Source organism: Stenella coeruleoalba, assembly GCF_951394435.1.
Source record: "Stenella coeruleoalba genome assembly, chromosome: X".
NCBI lineage: Eukaryota > Metazoa > Chordata > Mammalia > Artiodactyla > Delphinidae > Stenella > Stenella coeruleoalba.
The window spans coordinates 121,528,444-121,546,293 of NC_137152.1; the positions used below are offsets into that span (position 1 = coordinate 121,528,444).

Below are 17,850 nucleotides of genomic sequence, written 5' to 3' on the forward strand. Positions count from 1 at the left end.
GAGAATACATACACACACTTGTACATGTACACACACACACACAGTAGCTGGCCAGAAAAAAAATACAAAGTTTATGGAGGACATCAAAAACCTCAGAGGTCAAGTCTGAAGAGCTCATGTTCTCTTAATAGGGACAACATATTGGAGAGACTGTTCATGGATCCCTCAGTGGAAATCTGGATAGGGTACAACTTGCCATGCCCACATACTCATTCTTCTGCATCAGTCTGTCTAAATAATCGATTCCAAAGTTTCCCCTCTGTTTTCCTGCAGATATTTTTGAGCCTCAACTTTCTTTGGCCTAGAAAGTAGCCTGCTATGTGTAAATGGGACTCACACAGCAAAAATTCAGAATTATTTGACACCTAACTCTGATGAGCTATTTCTAGCTAACCTGTATACCTCCTGGTTTTATTGGATTCAATCTCTGCTATTCTCTTGGAGCTTTAGGTGGCCAACTGGCAAGAATCTCCAATCCTGGTTAATTCTTTTTTTTTTTTTTTTTTTTTTTTTGGCGGTACGCGGGCCTCTCACTGTTGTGGCCTCTCCCGTTGCGGACCACAGGCTCCGGACGCGCAGGCTCAGCGGCCATGGCTCGCGGGCCCAGCCGCTCTGCGGCGTGTGGGATCTTCCCGGACCGGGGCACGAACCCGTGTCCCCTGCATCGGCAGGCAGACTCTCAACCACTGCGCCACCAGGGAAGCCCCTGGCTAATTCTTAAGCATGATAAATGTGTGACACCTCATAAGTGATCAGAGTAGCAGTAGTAGATATTGCTCAAAGCAGGCTGACTAAAGCAAACATGCTCAAGTGTTTATTAGCAAGAACCCTAGGCTGGAAGGCAGAAGCCAAGTGTGTGCCCTTCAGCAAATATTTACCCATATCTTATTTTCCATTTCCTTATCTAAATAGTAACAGGTGGGAAGTAGATGGCAAGTGTCCTTGCAGCTCTAACTAATCCCTTAGATATTTATAAAAATTCCCATGTGTCTTGGACAAAAGCTCTATTCCCAAGTCAGCCTGCAATACCCTACCAATCTACCCTTTATTCTTAAGGCATAAATAGGGGGTTTCATGACTCAAAGAATCTGATATAAGAGAAATGTCTTTCACTGAGAAGCTTGCTCCTGTTTGAGAATTAAAAGATTTCATGAGGGTTTAATAAAGAAAATTGTGTTCCTTCTCTCCACTTATATTAGTATTTCCAAGATACTGCGTCTTATGAGTAATGCCAAGGGGAAATTACTTTATGTCTACCCAGCTGTCCTAGGGACATGGCAAATAAAACCACAACAAATAGATAATCAAAGCAAGGTGCAAAAGGTATTGATTTCTGCTTAGGAGCAGAACTGATTCATAATAACTTTCCTATCTTCCTTCCCATCCACCTAAGCATAGAGCAGTGATGAGAAGGCAGATGTTGGTTGGGGTGGGGTACTTCACAAGCCAAATTATGCTATGCTCTTTTCCTTGGTTCTTAAATGCATCCTAATGCTCTCTGAACAACTGCATCATACTGTCTTCTCTTCTTGCCTTCCCTCCTCCTTGTTACAACTTTCAAGACCCTTCAAGCTTTTTCTGCAGCAGAAAGCATCCTGACTACACTCAGGCTAATAGACTCATCACCACAATCTATGCCATAAACAGATCCATCCCCTTCAAAACTTTCCTTCCACCCTCTTTTATTTTATTGTTATTAAATTATTATGATTTTTGTGACAAAAACACTTAACATAAAATCTGCCCACTTAGTAAGTTTTAAGTATTCAACACAGTATTTTTAATTGGCTGGAATAGACATTACTCCAAAGAAGATATACAAATGGCCACAGGTATGAAAAGGTGCTTAACATCACTACTCATCAGGGAAATGCAGATCAAAACCATAATGAGGTATCACCTCACATCTGTTAGAATGGCTATTATCAAGAAAGATAAGAGATAACAAGTGTTGGTGAGGATATGGAGAAAAGGGAACCCTAGTGCACTCTTGGTGAGAATATAAATTGGTGCAGCTCCTATGGAAAATAGCATGGAGGCTCCTCAAAAATTAAAAATAGAACTACCATAGGATCCAGCAATCCTACTTCTGGGTATATATATCCAAAGGAATTGAAATCAGGATCTCAAAGAGATGTCTGCTCTCCCATGTTTATTGCAAAATTATTCACAATAGCAAAGACATGTAAGCAAACTAAGTGTCCATCAACAGATGAATGGATAAGAACATGTATATACATACAATATAATATTATCCAGTCTTAAAAAAGAAGGAAATCTTACCATTTGCAACCACACTGATGAACTTGGAGGACATTATGCTAAGTGAAATAAGCCAGACAAAGACAAATACTGTAGGATTTCACTTATATGTGGAATCTAAAATAGTCAAACTCATAAAGCAGAGAATAGAATGGTGGTTGCCAGGAACTGGAGTGAAAGTGGAGGTATTAGTGAAAGGGTAATAAATTTCAGTTATACAAGATGAAGGAGTCTTAGAGATCTACTGTACAGCAAGTAGTCTTCAGTTAGCTTTTCAAAGAAGGTCCAAGACCCCTCAAAATGTGATAATCAGATCATAGGACCTCAGTCCCAGCCAGGTTTTAACCTGTTTTGATTCCTATGCAAAGACCAGCAGTAAAAGGTAATATAGGTAAGGTAATAAGGTAATTCTTTGGGGATGAAAGACACAGATGGGAATACAGATGGGAAGGAGGTACTTTTTAGCCCTTCATACATGCACACACATACCCACACCCTCCTCAGGTACTGCCCTCATTTCACTGTTCACTATGTTTTGTAGCACCCTGGCTCCCTTGTCATCCCATCCTTTGCTTCTCAACAGCTGGTTTTTATTCCACCACAGTAATAAGTTAAAGTTTTATTGCTTCCATAGCACCCTAACTTGTATCTCTACTTTTACCCTTTCTCCTTATAGTATTGGGTTGGCCAAAAAGTTCGCTCGTGTTTTTCCATAACATCTTACAAAAAACCTGAACAAACTTTTTGGCCAACCCTATATATTCTCTACAGGATAGCCGTCTAGTATTTCCTCATCTTATACAGAGTAAAAGCCAAAGTTCTTGCTATGGCTTACAGGGTCTTACATGATCTTATCTTCTGTTCCTCTCTGGCTTATCTTCTACTATGCCCTCCCTTGCTCACTCTGTTCCAGCCACTCTGGCTTCCTTGCTGCTCTTTCAACATGCCAGTCTCTCTTACATCATAGTCCTTGCATTTGGTATGCTTTCATGTCTCTTTCAAGTCTTTGCTTAACTATCTTGTTTTTTTTCTTATTATCTTGTAAATGAGGCCTACCCCAACCTCCATTCAGTTTACTATCCATACTATGGTTAGTAAACTTTACCATGCGCTTTCTTTTCCCATAGTACCTAACTTATAACATGCCATGTAATTAATTTTTTCTATTTATCATCATTTTTTTCTCCTTACTGTAGAGCTATGGATTTTTGTCTTGGATCTTCTTTGATGTGTGCCAGGAGCATAGCACAGTAGCTAGCACATTGTAGGTGTTCAATACATATCTATTGAATCAATTAACTAACGAATGATTTTTCTTTCCTAAAAGCATGTATTTCTGTGGGGACCTTGCAGACGCGAGGTATAGATCGGGCAATATAGGGTTCAGGTATTCCGAGGGTTCCAGGCAAATAGCATCTTTCTTTCTTTTCTTTTTTTGATTTTTTAATAGAACTTTATTGGAGTATAATTGCTTCACAATACCATGTCAGTTTCTGTTGCACAATAAAGTGATCAGCCATATGCATACACATGTCCCCATATCCCCTCCCTCTTGAGTCTCCCTCCCATCCTCCCTATCCCACCCCTCTAGGTCATCGCAAAGCACCAACAGGCAAATAGCATCTTAATATGATTCCTTAATAGCATAATATCTCAACCTATACTTAGTGGTCATCTAGCCTCTTTCCTAGAATTTCAGAACTGAAAGACCCTTATAGAAAGCATCCAGTTTTATCCCATCATATATTTGACATATGATAAAGCAGAAGGGAAGAACATTTCTCAAATAACCCAACAAGTCTGGGATAGAGCTGACTAAAAGTTTTCTAATTGTTTCACTCAACAAATAATTTTTTTTTTTTTTTTTTTTTTTGCGGAACGTGGGCCTCTCACTGTTGTGGCCTCTCCCATTGTGGAGCACAGGCTCCGGACGTGCAGGCTCAGCGGCCATGGCTCACGGGCCTAGCTGCTCCGCGGCATGTGGGCTCTTCCCGGACCGGGTCACGAACCCGTGTCCCCTGCATGGGCAGGCAGACTCTCAACCACTGCGCCACCAGGGAAGCCCAACAAATAATTTTTGATCGTGTACTATATGCCAGGTATTATTCTAAGCAATATAAGTACATCAGCAAACATACCAAGGTTGTTACCATCTTGAAGCTTACATTTGAGTAGAGGGAAGAAACAAAAAGAAACAAGTAAAATAAGTAAACTATATAATGTGTTAAAAGGCAATATGTCTCAGGAAAAATAAATAAGATGTGAGTAGAAACTATTGACGAGGCATTGCAATTTTCAATAGCGTGTTCAGGGAATACCTCACAGAGTAGGTGACATTTAAGCAACAAACCTGAAGGTAATGAGAGTGAACCTTATGGACACCTGGAAAAAGAACATTCAAAGTAGAGGGAGCAGAAAATGCAAAGGCCCTGAGGTAGAAATGTGACCAATGTGTTCCAAAAATAGCAACTATGCCACTGTGGCTGTAGTGGAGAGACCAAGGGGGAAGATTAATAGAAGATGAGTTCAAAGAGGAAACTAGTGGTTACCAGTGCGGAGAGAGAAGGGAAAGGGGAAGGGAAAAGATAGGGGTTGCAGATTAAGAGGTACAATGCACTATGTTAAAATAAATAAGCTACAAGAATATATTGTAGAACACAGCGAATATAGCCAATATTTTATAATAACTTTAAGTGGAGTATAACCTTTAAAAATTGTGAATCACTTGTACACCTGAAACCTATATAATACTGTACATCAATTATACCTCAAGTAAACAAAGACACTCTTCAGGAGTGGTTGAGGTGTCAGGCAGGCTATTTCTATTATCATGGAGTAAAGGGCAGGATCTGACATTAATGTTGAAATAGAAAAGATAGTAAAATCTTTAATAGCCATTATTAGTAGAGGATGAGTCACTTGAAATATATCACCACTAAACACCCAAACCAAGCAGTATATTAGTCATAAGAATCCCAGTTTTCTGCAAATGGCATTGCTTTGTTCTTTTTAATGGCTGAGTATTCCATCGTATATATGTATCACATCTTCTTTTTTTATTAATTTTTATTGGGGCATAGTTGCTTTACTATGTTGTGTTAGTTTCTGCTGTACAGTAAAGTGAATCCACTATACGTATACATATATCCACTCTTCTTTTGGATTTCCTTCCCTTTTAGGTCACCACAGAGCACTGAGTAGTTTCCTGTGCTATACAGTAGGTTCTCATTAGTTATCTATTTTACACATGGTAGTGTATATATGTCAATCCCAATCTCCCAATTCATCCCACCCCATCTCCCCACTGTGGTGTCCGTACATTTGCTCTCTACGTCTGTGTCTCTATTTCTGCTTTGCAAATAAGTTCATCTGCGTTATTTTTCTAGATTCCATATATAGCAATATTATACAATATTTGTTTTTCTCTTTCTGACTTACTTCACTCTGTACAACAGTCTCTAGGTCCATCCACGTCTCTGCTAATGGCACAACTTCGTTCCTTTTTATGGCTGAGTAATATTCCATTGTATATATGTACCACATTTTCTTTATCCATTCCTCTGTGGATGGACATTTAGGTTACTTCCATGTCCTAGCTATTGTAAATAGTGCTGCAATGAACATTGCGGTGCATGTGTCTTTTTGAATTATGGTTTCTTCTGGGTATATGCCCAGGGGTGGGATTGCTGGGTCATATGGTAGTTCTATTTTTAGATTTTAAGGAACCTCCAGACTGTTCTCCACAGTGGCTGCACCAATTTACATTCCCACCAACAGTGTAGGAGGGTTCCCTTCACAGCAACATGGATGGACCTAGAGATTGTCATACTGAGTGAAGTCATAATGAGAGAGACAAATAGCATATGATACTGCTTATATGTGGAATCTAAAAAAAAAGGGTACAAATGAACTTATTTACAAAACAGAAGTAGAATCACGAATGTAGAAAACAAACTTATGGTCACCAAGGGATAAGGCAGGGGGATAAATGGGGAGATTGGGATTGACATATACACACTACTATATATAAAATAGATAACTACTAAGGAGCTGCTGTATAGCTCGGGGAACTCTACTCAGTACTCTGTAATGGACTATATGGGAAAAGAATCATAAAAAAAAAGAGTGGATATATGTATATGTATAACTGATTCACTTTGCTGTACACCTGAAACTAACAAAACATTGTAAATCAAGTATACTCCAATAAAACCTAAAAAAAAAAGAATCCCAGTTTTCTGCAAGTTTCCCATTAAATCCTCAAGCTATAGGCAAAAGGCTTCAGTACACTGGAAGCCCTTGGGCTTCCTAATTGGAATACCAGAGCTTCACTACTGCATTTAGCCCTTATATGGAGCACATCTAGGTTTTAACAATTACCTCAGATGTGTTGCTCCATCCTCATTTTCTGATATTCACACTTTTCCCCCACTCTCCAGCCATCTGCCAATACTTGTGATTTTGCCAAACAAAGCTCTCATGCTTTTGTGCCTTTCTACAAATTGCTGGGTTCTTTTTTGTCCTGCCAGGAATGCCCTTTCCTCTTTATATGTGGAACAAATTCCATTCAAGTCCATGCTCAAATATTACCTCTTCTGTGATAACTTTGTATGTGCCCTATAGGCATAGTGAGTTCTCCAGCTCACAGAAATCCCAGAGCACTTTGTACAAGTAGCTTAGTGCTTAACACTGTTGAAATAACTTTCTAGGCTCAAGATGGAGCCACTCCTGCCTGGGGTGCCACATCAAAAAACAAAAAGTTAGATGACTTTCATGTCCCTATAAATGCTCTACTTGACGGAAACACAGTATATCCAGTCTGTTTATGTGTCTGTCTTCTGCAAGTAAGTGTGAGAAACTTGAGAGAAGGGTCTCTACATATTATTCTAATCTGATGCATAGTACGGTGATTGGCACATAGCATATAGTCAGTAAATGCTTCTTGATTTAATAAATATTTCTGCAAGATAGACAGAGCAGGCATTTTCAGCCCCATTTCCCAGAAGAAGAAACTGAGGTCCAGAAAACAGAAATGCCTTGTCCATGGTTACACTGCTGATCTGGGCCAGAGTTAGGACTCACACTTAGAGCTCCTAATTCCTAAAGTTCATTTCACTATAACATACATAGTCTGTCTAGGGGTAGTGAAACTGAGCAGGACCCTGTGGGGCCCTCCCAGGTACAAATCCCCTGTTTCTCCATTGGGGAATTTGGGTTTTTTGAGCATGATCTACCTCTTCTCCTTGCACGGCCCTGCAATAAAGCTTTCTCTGCTCCAAACCCCAATGTTTCCATTTGTTTGGCCTCACTGGGCATTGGACACACTAACTTGCATTCGAAAACAGTAGCATCTAAAATAGTTGGGTTCTTTGGAACCAGAGGGACCCTTCTGATGATCTGTAAATCCCCCTTGTGTTAGAATGATCTTTCCTTTTTTTAACATCTTTATTGGGGTATAATTGCTTTACAATGGTGTGTTAGTTTCTGCTTTATAACAAAGTGAATCAGTTCTTTTTAACAGACTCAATCTGCCTGAGGTTCAGCTTCTTGCTTTTGAGAATAAACGCAATTCTTGTTATTTCAAGGCCCTGATTTCCTCTTGCATTTGGCAAAAATGAAACAAATGTGAGAAGACCTCTTGGGAATACATTTTTCCTTCCCTCCCTTAAATGCTAGTTCCCATGTGGTGCTTTCCCACATCTGGGCCCATGTCTCCAAGCTGTAATGAAACCTATAATTTTTAGCTTATAGCACCTCATTGTTGGCTTTTTGTGAAGCTTCCATTATGCCTTATAGTACAGTAAATTATGTGTCCTATCTTTCCTGCTAAGATGTGAATTCTTGGAGGGTAGGGGTTGATATCACCACACAGAGTCCACAGCATAATTTGTGATTAACTGGGACTTGTAATATTACTTGCTTCTCACCTCATTGTAAGCTTTCTCAGGGTCCAAAGTGAGCCACTCTATCTCTTCTATGCTCTTCTGTTCATCAGAGTGAAACACACTAAGTGTGGTTCTGTGAGTCAGTTTCTAGCTTAATGAATAAGGAACTACAGATGGAATCCCCTAGAGCAAAAGCCATTACAAAAAAGGACTGTGTGAAACAAAGCTATCAATGCTTGGTTGATTTGATTACATTAAGTCCTATACAACTAACAATGTGACCCAAATGCCTTCCCTGGTTCCTGGCCATTTCAGAGGAAGTCTCTGTAATGAAGACTCAAATGCAAGCTATTTACATCTAAAGCAGGAGGAGAGGAGCTTTATTATTAACATTTCCATGTGTGTTGGTGGGGAAAGTTCAGGTATCATGCACAATTTATCTTTCAAATAATTTGTCTTTGGAACATCCCAAGTACAGGAGCAAAACTGACCCAATCAGACAAAGGATAAAGGAAGGCATGCAGGTCTGAATATGATAATAAGTCTCTCTTAATTGGTCAAAAAATACCATTTTCTTCTTGATGATGCAAACATGGAGAAATGAGTGCTTATTTTGTTTAATTTGTACCTAAACATAGGACACTATTAGTCTGTGGCCTAATATATAGAGGACACTTTGTGCAATGTATTTAATTTTATAAAATCCCATTGTGTCAAAGTTCTGGGTGACAGACCTGCATTTCCAGCTGCAGCTTGTCATGTCCACCTCAAACTCATTATGCTTAAAACTGATATCCCCTACATTCCCTTCTTAGAGGAAGTAGTGGGATGTAGTAGGGAAAAACAGTTTGCTTTAACATAAGAGTGACTTGAGATTCTGTACCAGCTCTGCCAGTTATTAATGGTGTGACTGTTGTTCTATTGAAACTTCAGTTTAGTAATTATAAAAATGGGGATATTAACACAAAAACCTCCACACAGTGGGCATGTGGCAGGACATATGTCAAGCAATTCACATGGCTTATCATATTTACTCCAAGTGTAGACAAAGAATGTTGCCTGTCATTCCAATAAATAAGGAATGTTGCCAGACACCAAGCCATCAGCCACTGCCCTGTTACCTTACCACCAACTAATTAGAAAAAAGTCACACATCCCACAACTATCACCCCAAATTTTGCCTATTAAAAACTTCTCCCCCAAAACCATCAGAATGGGGAGACTTGGGTTTTTTGAGCATGAGCCACCCATTCTTCTTGCTTGGTCCTGCAGTAAACCTTTATCTGCACAAAATTCCAATGGTTTGGTTTGTTTGGCCTCACTGTGTGTTGGGCACACAAAATTGCATTAGGTGACAGTTCAGTCACAATGAACTTTTTTTAAGTTTCTTTATTGTATCATCACTACCTCCCCTGCTCATTCTTCTGGCCTTCATATCTGCTGTACTCTCTCTCTCTGGAACATTTCTTCCCTATCTTTTATTATAATTTACTTCTACACATCTTTTAAGTTGCAGTTTAAAAGTTATTTCCTCTGGAATTCATTGTAGATATTCCCCATAGGCTCACTTCATTGTCCCTGCTAGATGCTCATAAAGCATATTTCACTCTGTGCTTCCCTCATCATAGCACATATTCTACATTTTCATCACGGTTTAACTGTTTTCCCCAATAGAATGTAGTTATATGAGATCAGAACCCACATCTATTTTTGCCCACCACTTTATCCCTAGTGCCCAGAATACTCTTTGGGTCTGATTAAGCCCTCAAGAAATATTTTTGGAATAATTAACAAATAAAAGTTCTAACAACAGACATGAATTTTCTGATGCATGTTGTCAACTCATAAATACCTGCATTTGTGTATGCTATTTTCCCTCCCTGGAATACCCTCCTATACCTCACCCTGTCCCTCATCTGTTTAATAGTTACCTATATTTCCTTTAAAATTCAAGATACAGGATAAGTATGATCTCCTTTTCACAACTTTCCTTGGTGTCTCCACATGATTTTTTTTCCAAATGTTTCACTTTTAATTGTAGACACAGCTCCTATACTAAGTTTCACAAAAAAGCATGTCTTTCAACAATGCAACCAGTGTTCAATGTAATGTGGTGTAAGCAACATTTAACATAATTCAACTGCTTTAACCTAAATACACCTACTGCTTAAGTCTCCACATGATTTTAGATGCTTTTTACCCTGTAATTCCATCATATTTTGTACCTGCCTCTATTTAAGGACTTTTATATTATTGTGCAGCTATCTGTGCATATGTTTTCTTTAACTACTAGACAGTAAAGTCACTAAGAGCATGAGCTGTGTCTTATTTATCTCTGTAGTTCAGCATATATCCCAAAGCCTTAAACACAATAGCACTCATAAATATGTTGAATGAATGATTCAAGTGAATGAGATAAAATCTAGCTAAATTCAAAAAGTACTTTTCCCTCCTATTCAAATACTCACTGGAACATTTTTTATTGTATTATATATTATGCAACATTTATATATAATAAGTATAAAGAACACAACAATGAACGTATTTCCCCATATCTTCATTAATAAATAAGATGTCATTAATAGAAATAAAGTTCCCTATATCCATGTCTGAAAAAATGGAAAATACCTCATAAATGTGTATATCATCTTGACCTGGACTCTGTTCATCTTTTCTGTCATCTCCTCTTCAAACTCTTCTCTTTATGCACTTTATTACAAGTATATCTCTATTCTACCTATTCCTCCACTTATGCTCTAGTCTCTTCAAATTCTCCTTCATACATTATAACCATTCAGACTTCTACTCTGCCCTATCCTCCCCACCTCCTTTTCAACATTTATGTCTAATTTCATGTCCTTCCATGCAGTGTCAGAACAGGTATCCCTCTTCCTTTACAAGTAAAACTTTCCCTGTAGTTTGGATACCATCTCCTGACAGTTTTCTCTGGGAACCTGATGTCAGAAAAACCCTATTTCTACTGTATCTTCAACCTTTACCTTTCTACTAGCCCCTTCCAGCTATCTCACAAATATGTGCCAGTCTCTCCATTCAAAACAAATAACTATTTCCTTTACCCCTGAATATATCTATTATATACCCATCCCTTTCATTTTCAAGCAAGTTCCCAGAAAGTATTTTCTATGTTCACTATCTCCACTACCTCTATGCCAACTCATAAAAACTCCTCATTGCACTAATCACTCCATTGAAAGAGTGTACGTGAAGAACACCAGTGTTTTCCATGTTACCAAACCTAATACATACTTTCAATTCTCTATATTAGTAGATATCTTTGTAATAGCCAACAATATTGTAAAGATGTATAAGTAATAGTAAAGAGCATAAAATTGCAGGCAAGCTGCCAGAGTATGAATGCTTGACCATTTACTACCTAGGTGATCTTAGAAAATGTTACTCACTCTGTGTCTCAGATTCCTCACCTGTAATTGTATCTATCTCATAGACTTGTTATGAAGATCATAAAAGTAGAATGATTATAAAAATGCATGGCACATTGTAAGTACTATATTGATGGCAACTATTGTACTTATTATGCTATTATTGTATTATTATTATTGATCACTCTCATCTTTTTGAAACCCTTTACCTTTCAATATATTAGCCAAAATGTGTTCAATCAATATTCAGTAACAATCCTAAAATATCAGTGTCCTAAAACCACAAAGGTTTCTTTCTCATTCACACTATTTGTCTATCTCAGGTTGTGGGAGGGATGTTCTTTTCTATGTTATCTTTAATAAGGGACACAGAATGATAGAGCCAAGGCCACCTGGCATAATGCTACTCACTGTGGCCAGGGGAGAGGAACATGGAAAATCATGTACTGGCTCTTAAGAGTTTCTAATCCTTAACAGATACATGCTACTATATACAAAATAGATAAACAACAAGACCCACTGTAGAGCACAGGAGACTATATTCAATATCCTGTAATAACCTATAATGTCAAAGAATCTGAAAAAATATATATAACTGAATCACTTTGCTGTATACCTGAAACTAACACAACATTGTAAATCAACTATACTTTTTAAAAAAAGATAAATGAACTTTATGAGCAGTGCTGCAAATTCATCCTGAGTAAAATGATACTTAATTTTATGAATTAAAAAGAACAATATTCTGGTTCCTGAGTGATCACTGTGTTTCCAGAAGGTACTGATATGGAAGCAGTTATAATAGATTCCACTAACTGCAAAATTTTTGCACAGAGATGAAAATAAAGAAATGTACATGTTAAAAAAGCAATAAATAAATAAAATTTCCAATCCTCCCTCAGAAATCACACATGTTATTTCCACTCACATTTGGTTAGCCAAAGCAATTCATTTGTCTAAGGCTCTATGGAAGTGAAATACTAACATATACCCAGAGGGAAGTGAACTGGAAATATTGGAAGTAGCAGTATTGACTACCACACTTAGCTTTCAAGATACTACACACTAGTGGTTCTATTAACACCTTCCTTTCTTTTCCTTTTCGGTCTCCATCATAGGTTCCTCTTTCTTCCCTTCTGCTTTAATGATAGTGATGCTACATGACTGGATGCTTGGCATGATTTTCCTCTCACTCTACATACTTTCCTGAAGTGATCATATGCATTCACATGGTTGTCCCACCATACTGACAATACCAAACTTTACATCTCTTGCTTGTGTCTCTCTCCTGACCTTATGACTTGAATATCCAACTACTGTTAGACTTCTGTCCCTGGATAATCTACAATCTTCTTAAACTTATCTTGTCCAAAATTAACCTCACAGATTTATTCTATCTAAATTTTTCCTAAATCTCATATGATCTACCCCAGTTCGTAATACCATCAGTCGCCCATTTTACTTGGGTGCCTTCTACCTTAATTCCTCCTCTTTGCTCTCATTCTGACATTGGTTGTTTCACTGTCTATTTCCTCAGTGTATCTCCCCATCTCCATCTTAATCCACTGCTCTGAATTAGAACTTCACCACTCCTCATCTAGACTATTTAATCTGTCTCCTAACCAGCTTTCCTATTTCCAGTCTTGTTCCCTACAAATGCATTCTTTACACAGTAACTAGGATGCCATATATAACATTAAAAAAATTGACCACTTCCTTATCTTGCTTATAATATACCATTCAATTTCCTGCAACTGCTCAGTTGGTTTTCTCTACCCGGAATGTCCTTCCTCTCTTCCCTCCACTTTCCACATACAATTTTCTTGACCACATTCTACTTATCTAATAAAGCAAAAATTAATGCCAATACTAATAATCAGGAACTTAGGTGTTGCCTCATCCAGGGACTCTTTGCTCAACTTGATCCAGAAGAATGAGTTAGATGACCCTTTTCTATTCTTTCATAATTACTCATAACTTTATCATTTCAGTTAATTTTTTGTGGTTATCTATTAGCCTTTTCCCCGTATTATATTGTGACTGTCTTAAGGACAAAGACCATATCTTCTTAATGTTTGCATAGCCAGAACCTAGTCCAGGGCCATGTATGTATTAGGAATTCAAAACATGTTTGGTGAATGAATAAATGAATGGATGAAAAATACTAATCTTTCTTCCATCTATAATTTCTCTCCCTCCAGTGTCCCTTTCCCTACTTCTATATGTCTTCTTTTCTTTCTTCCCATTTACTGCATACTTTACTCCAATTTCTCCTTTTTCTTTTAGGATATTCTAATATCTAGCCTTTTACTTTTATTTCATCTTCTGCCTTATCTTCTCAAATTTTCTATTCTTTTTCTCTCCTCTCATAGTCTCTCTTTCCTCTACCCATTTCTCCTTGATCAATTCATCTGTGTGTGCGTGTATAAAAGTTCTGGGAATAGACCAATAAAATAAATATATATGTTAATTTTATTGATCTCTTCTCCACATTATTCTTCCCTGTTCTATCCACTTCCTTTTTCTCCATCATTCTTTCCTCTACTCTCTCAGCTCCTCCTCTTTAATTCAACTTCTAACAATTGACTTGCTATCCATTTTTCCTTGGCCATCTTCTTGTCTCCCAAATTCTTTCAGAAGCACATCAATAAATAGTAAATTTAAAGTAATGAAGGACTAGCATACAGGCAAGCACACTTCATGTATTCATCACATATTTACCAGGTATGCATTATTTGAGTTTCATTGTGTATAATAACAAATGCACAGAACCTGCACCAAAAGATCACTCATTAATGTGGAAGGCAGCTTCAGGAAGTGACAACTGACAGCAAGAACCAAGAAAGTTTTTAATGTTGGGGCAAAGAATCTTACTGAACTGGAAATGTGTTCAAAATTATTCTTTTAAAAGCAAAATTTACATATCTAAAATCTCTAATGATAATGAGTCATGAAAAACATAAAACTGTGATGGTTCTATGCTTTGGGAGCAGAAAAGTATGAAATACATTATATATAATATATATTCATATATATATTAAAAGTTATATTCTTAAGTTGTGTGGAAATGCACTTATATGAAACTCCTCAGCATTTCCACACAATGTGGCATAAAATATATGTTGCTATAATTTTGTATTTATATATGTAACATTGTACGTTTCATTATCTCACTTGATTCTCACAATTCTGCATCATATGGATAGTTTGTTGCTGTAGTTAAACCTAGGCTATTCTGACTGTCACAGTGTTCATGCCTGTGTATATGGCTGTAATTCTGTGTATTTAAATGCCCTTGACTATGTATATACCTGTGTATTGGTCTACACATGTCTCTGAGTATGCATAAACATTTATACATTGTGAATGTACATCTCTGTGTGTCTGAAAATGTTCATATGGCCAACTCTATTTTTTATTGAAATATAGTTGATTTGCAATATTGTGTTAGTTTCAGGTATATAGCAAAGTGATTCCATTTATATATATATATATATATATATATATACATATATATATATATATATACACACATACACCTATATACATATAAATATTTCAGATTATTTTCTATTATAGGTTATTATAAGATATTGAATATAGTTTCTTGTGCTATAACAGTACGTTCTTGTTGTTTATCTATTTTATATATAGTAGTGTGTATATGTTAACCCCACACTTCTAATTTATCCCTCCCCCCTCCCTTTCCCTTTCCCCTTTTGGTAAACATAAGTTTGTTTTCTAAGTCTGTGAGTCTATTTCTGTTTTGTATAGAGATTCATTTGTATTATTTTTTAGATTCCATGTATAAGTGATAGCATATAATATTTGTCTTTCTCTGCCTGACTTATTTCACTTAGTATGATATTTTCTAGGTCCATCCATGCTGCTGCAAATGGCAATATTTCATTCCTTTTTATGGCTGAGTAATATTCCATTGTGTGTGTGGTAATATTCCATTGTGTGTGTGTGTGTGTGTGTGTGTGTGTGTATCACATCTTCTTAAAGCAATCATCTATTGATGGGTACTTGTATTGTTTCCATGTCTTGGCTATTATAAATAGTGCTGCTATGAACATTGGTGTGCACATTATCTTTTCAAATTAGAGTTTTTGTTTTTTCTGGGTATATGCCCAGGAGTGAGATTGATGTATTATATGTTAGCTCTACTTTCAGTTTTTTAAGGAACCTCCATACTGTTCTCATAGTGGCTGTACCAATTTACATTCCCACCAACAGTGTAGGAGGGTTCCCTTTTCTCCACACCCTCTCCAGAACTTATTATTTGTAGACTTTTTAATGATAGCCATTCTTATCAGTGTGAGGTAATACCTCATGTGGTTTTGATTTGCATTTCTCTAATAATTAGTGATGATGAGCAGCTTTTCATGTGCCTGTTGGCCAACTCTCTATACTTGTGTCTATAATATATACGTCTGCAAGTGTGCATACCTGCAAATGTGTTAGGAAGTATATGCCTATATGTGCATTTCTAATCTGTAACCTTGACAGAATTTTCAATGGATAGCTTAAAACATGCTGATTTCAATCCTGGTCCTACCCCAGTATACTTTAGATGAGCTGCACCACTCTCTGACCTCATGGTGTAGAGGAGGGTTCCATTGTCCACCAGTCTGAGCAGCTTGTTAGGTGTGGTCATGTTATGGGCCACTGATTTCTTGCCATTGTGGAAGAAGGTGTCAGGGGTCCAGATCTTACTAGCCAGGAGATTATTCAGTGGAAGGATCTTCATGGGTCCATCAAATTTCAGTCTTTCATCATGCCATGTCTGTCGAAAAAATACATCAATGGTGTACTCCTAAGGACAAAAAGAGAGAGAACAATGTTTCAGTTGAGTTCTGGTAGTGACCCACAGTGCCCTTAGCAAATATTAATTACTTTGCAGTATTTCCTCTGCTGCAGAGAAGCAGCAGTCTATTAACAGTAGTTACTAGTAAGTAGGGCAAATGATTATGATTGAGAAAAAATGTCTTGGTGATCAGTAAGTACATAGATAATATGTTTGACAAGATTTTGCTTAGGAAGATCACTGCCAACACTGCCCTGCACATCATGCAAGCTGAACACAAGACTTTGCCTTATGAAAAGGAAAGAGCTCCCTTCTCTATGCAGTGGCATCTCTAATAAGGGCAAACTCCTTACCTTATCTCTTCTACTAAATGATCCCATATGAACATCAAAGGCCAATATAACAATTACCATAAAACTAAAACCTTAAATTTTAAAACACATTCATTTGATTCTCTAACAATATGTCTAATGAGTTAATATCTTATTGTCTTCAATAAATAAGGAACTCTTACAGATAAGATAAAAACAAACACACAAATAGAAAAATGGGTAAATGACATGAACAGAAAATTCATGAAATGGATAAAAATTGCTAATAAACATGAAGAACATTTTCAAAGTTGCTGTTCATCTAAACATAAATTAAAGTTACAATAAATGTTCCAGGTTTTGGTAACAGCAGACTAAATCATTTGGATATACATTCCTATAGCTATTAATTATAAAGTTTGAACTAAAAATTATGGACATATAGCTAGATAGATATACAGACTATTTGAAACCAATGGGGAATGATTGAAAGCAGACAAAAACTTGAAGAAAGTTTAGTCTTGAAAGATGGCAGCACATGTGCTCAAGGCACTGCATACCCTGATGAAGGGCTGAAGCCTGTAGGAAGGGAGCCTTTCCCTAATTGGTCCACAGAGGAGCCAAATTTATGTAATTTGTCTAGAGGGGATACATTTCCTTATCTGCAAAAAGGCACTATATATGCTAACAGCTTGGGAGCTAGATAATAAATAGGTAGGATAATGATTTATAGTACAAAAACCTGAGAATGCTGAGACTAGAGGAACTTTCACTTTTAGGCAATCTCTTGAATTCACTTTAGCTCCTAAAAAGTCTCAGCCCCACCCATCTGAAACCTTGGGATATTGGAGCTTTTGGAAAAAGCCAACCAGAGATTTGATGACAGCCCTAGGTTTCCTTCAGGAGAGGGTAGGAGTGTAGAGAAGAGGGGGAAGAACTGACATGTTTCATGTCTAAACTTTAGCACGTTTGAGGGCAGGGACTGCGTCTTATTCACTACTGTATCCTTAGTACCATGCCCACAAAAAATCTGTGTGGAAGGGATGTATTCAAATCCATTTTATTCTTTCATCTTGCTGTGTTTTCAATAAAAGAGAGATGGTTTTTTAAAACAAAGAAAAAAGATGGCAGCAGCAACAGGTTAAAATTGTGTTTGTGGCTTTTCTTTTCTAAAGGTCCTC

At 37.3% G+C, this 17,850-nt stretch overlaps 1 protein-coding gene across 1 annotated transcript in view; it reads right to left on the reverse strand.

Annotated features, from left to right (window-relative positions):
• The window catches only part of GABRA3 (gamma-aminobutyric acid type A receptor subunit alpha3), a 267,558-nt gene that overhangs the window by 59,148 nt on the left and 190,560 nt on the right, over positions 1 to 17,850 (reverse strand). The window contains exon 6 of the mRNA XM_079911398.1: positions 16,147 to 16,367. Coding sequence (XP_079767524.1) covers positions 16,147 to 16,367 — 221 coding nt within the window. The remainder of the gene's footprint in view (positions 1 to 16,146; positions 16,368 to 17,850) is intronic.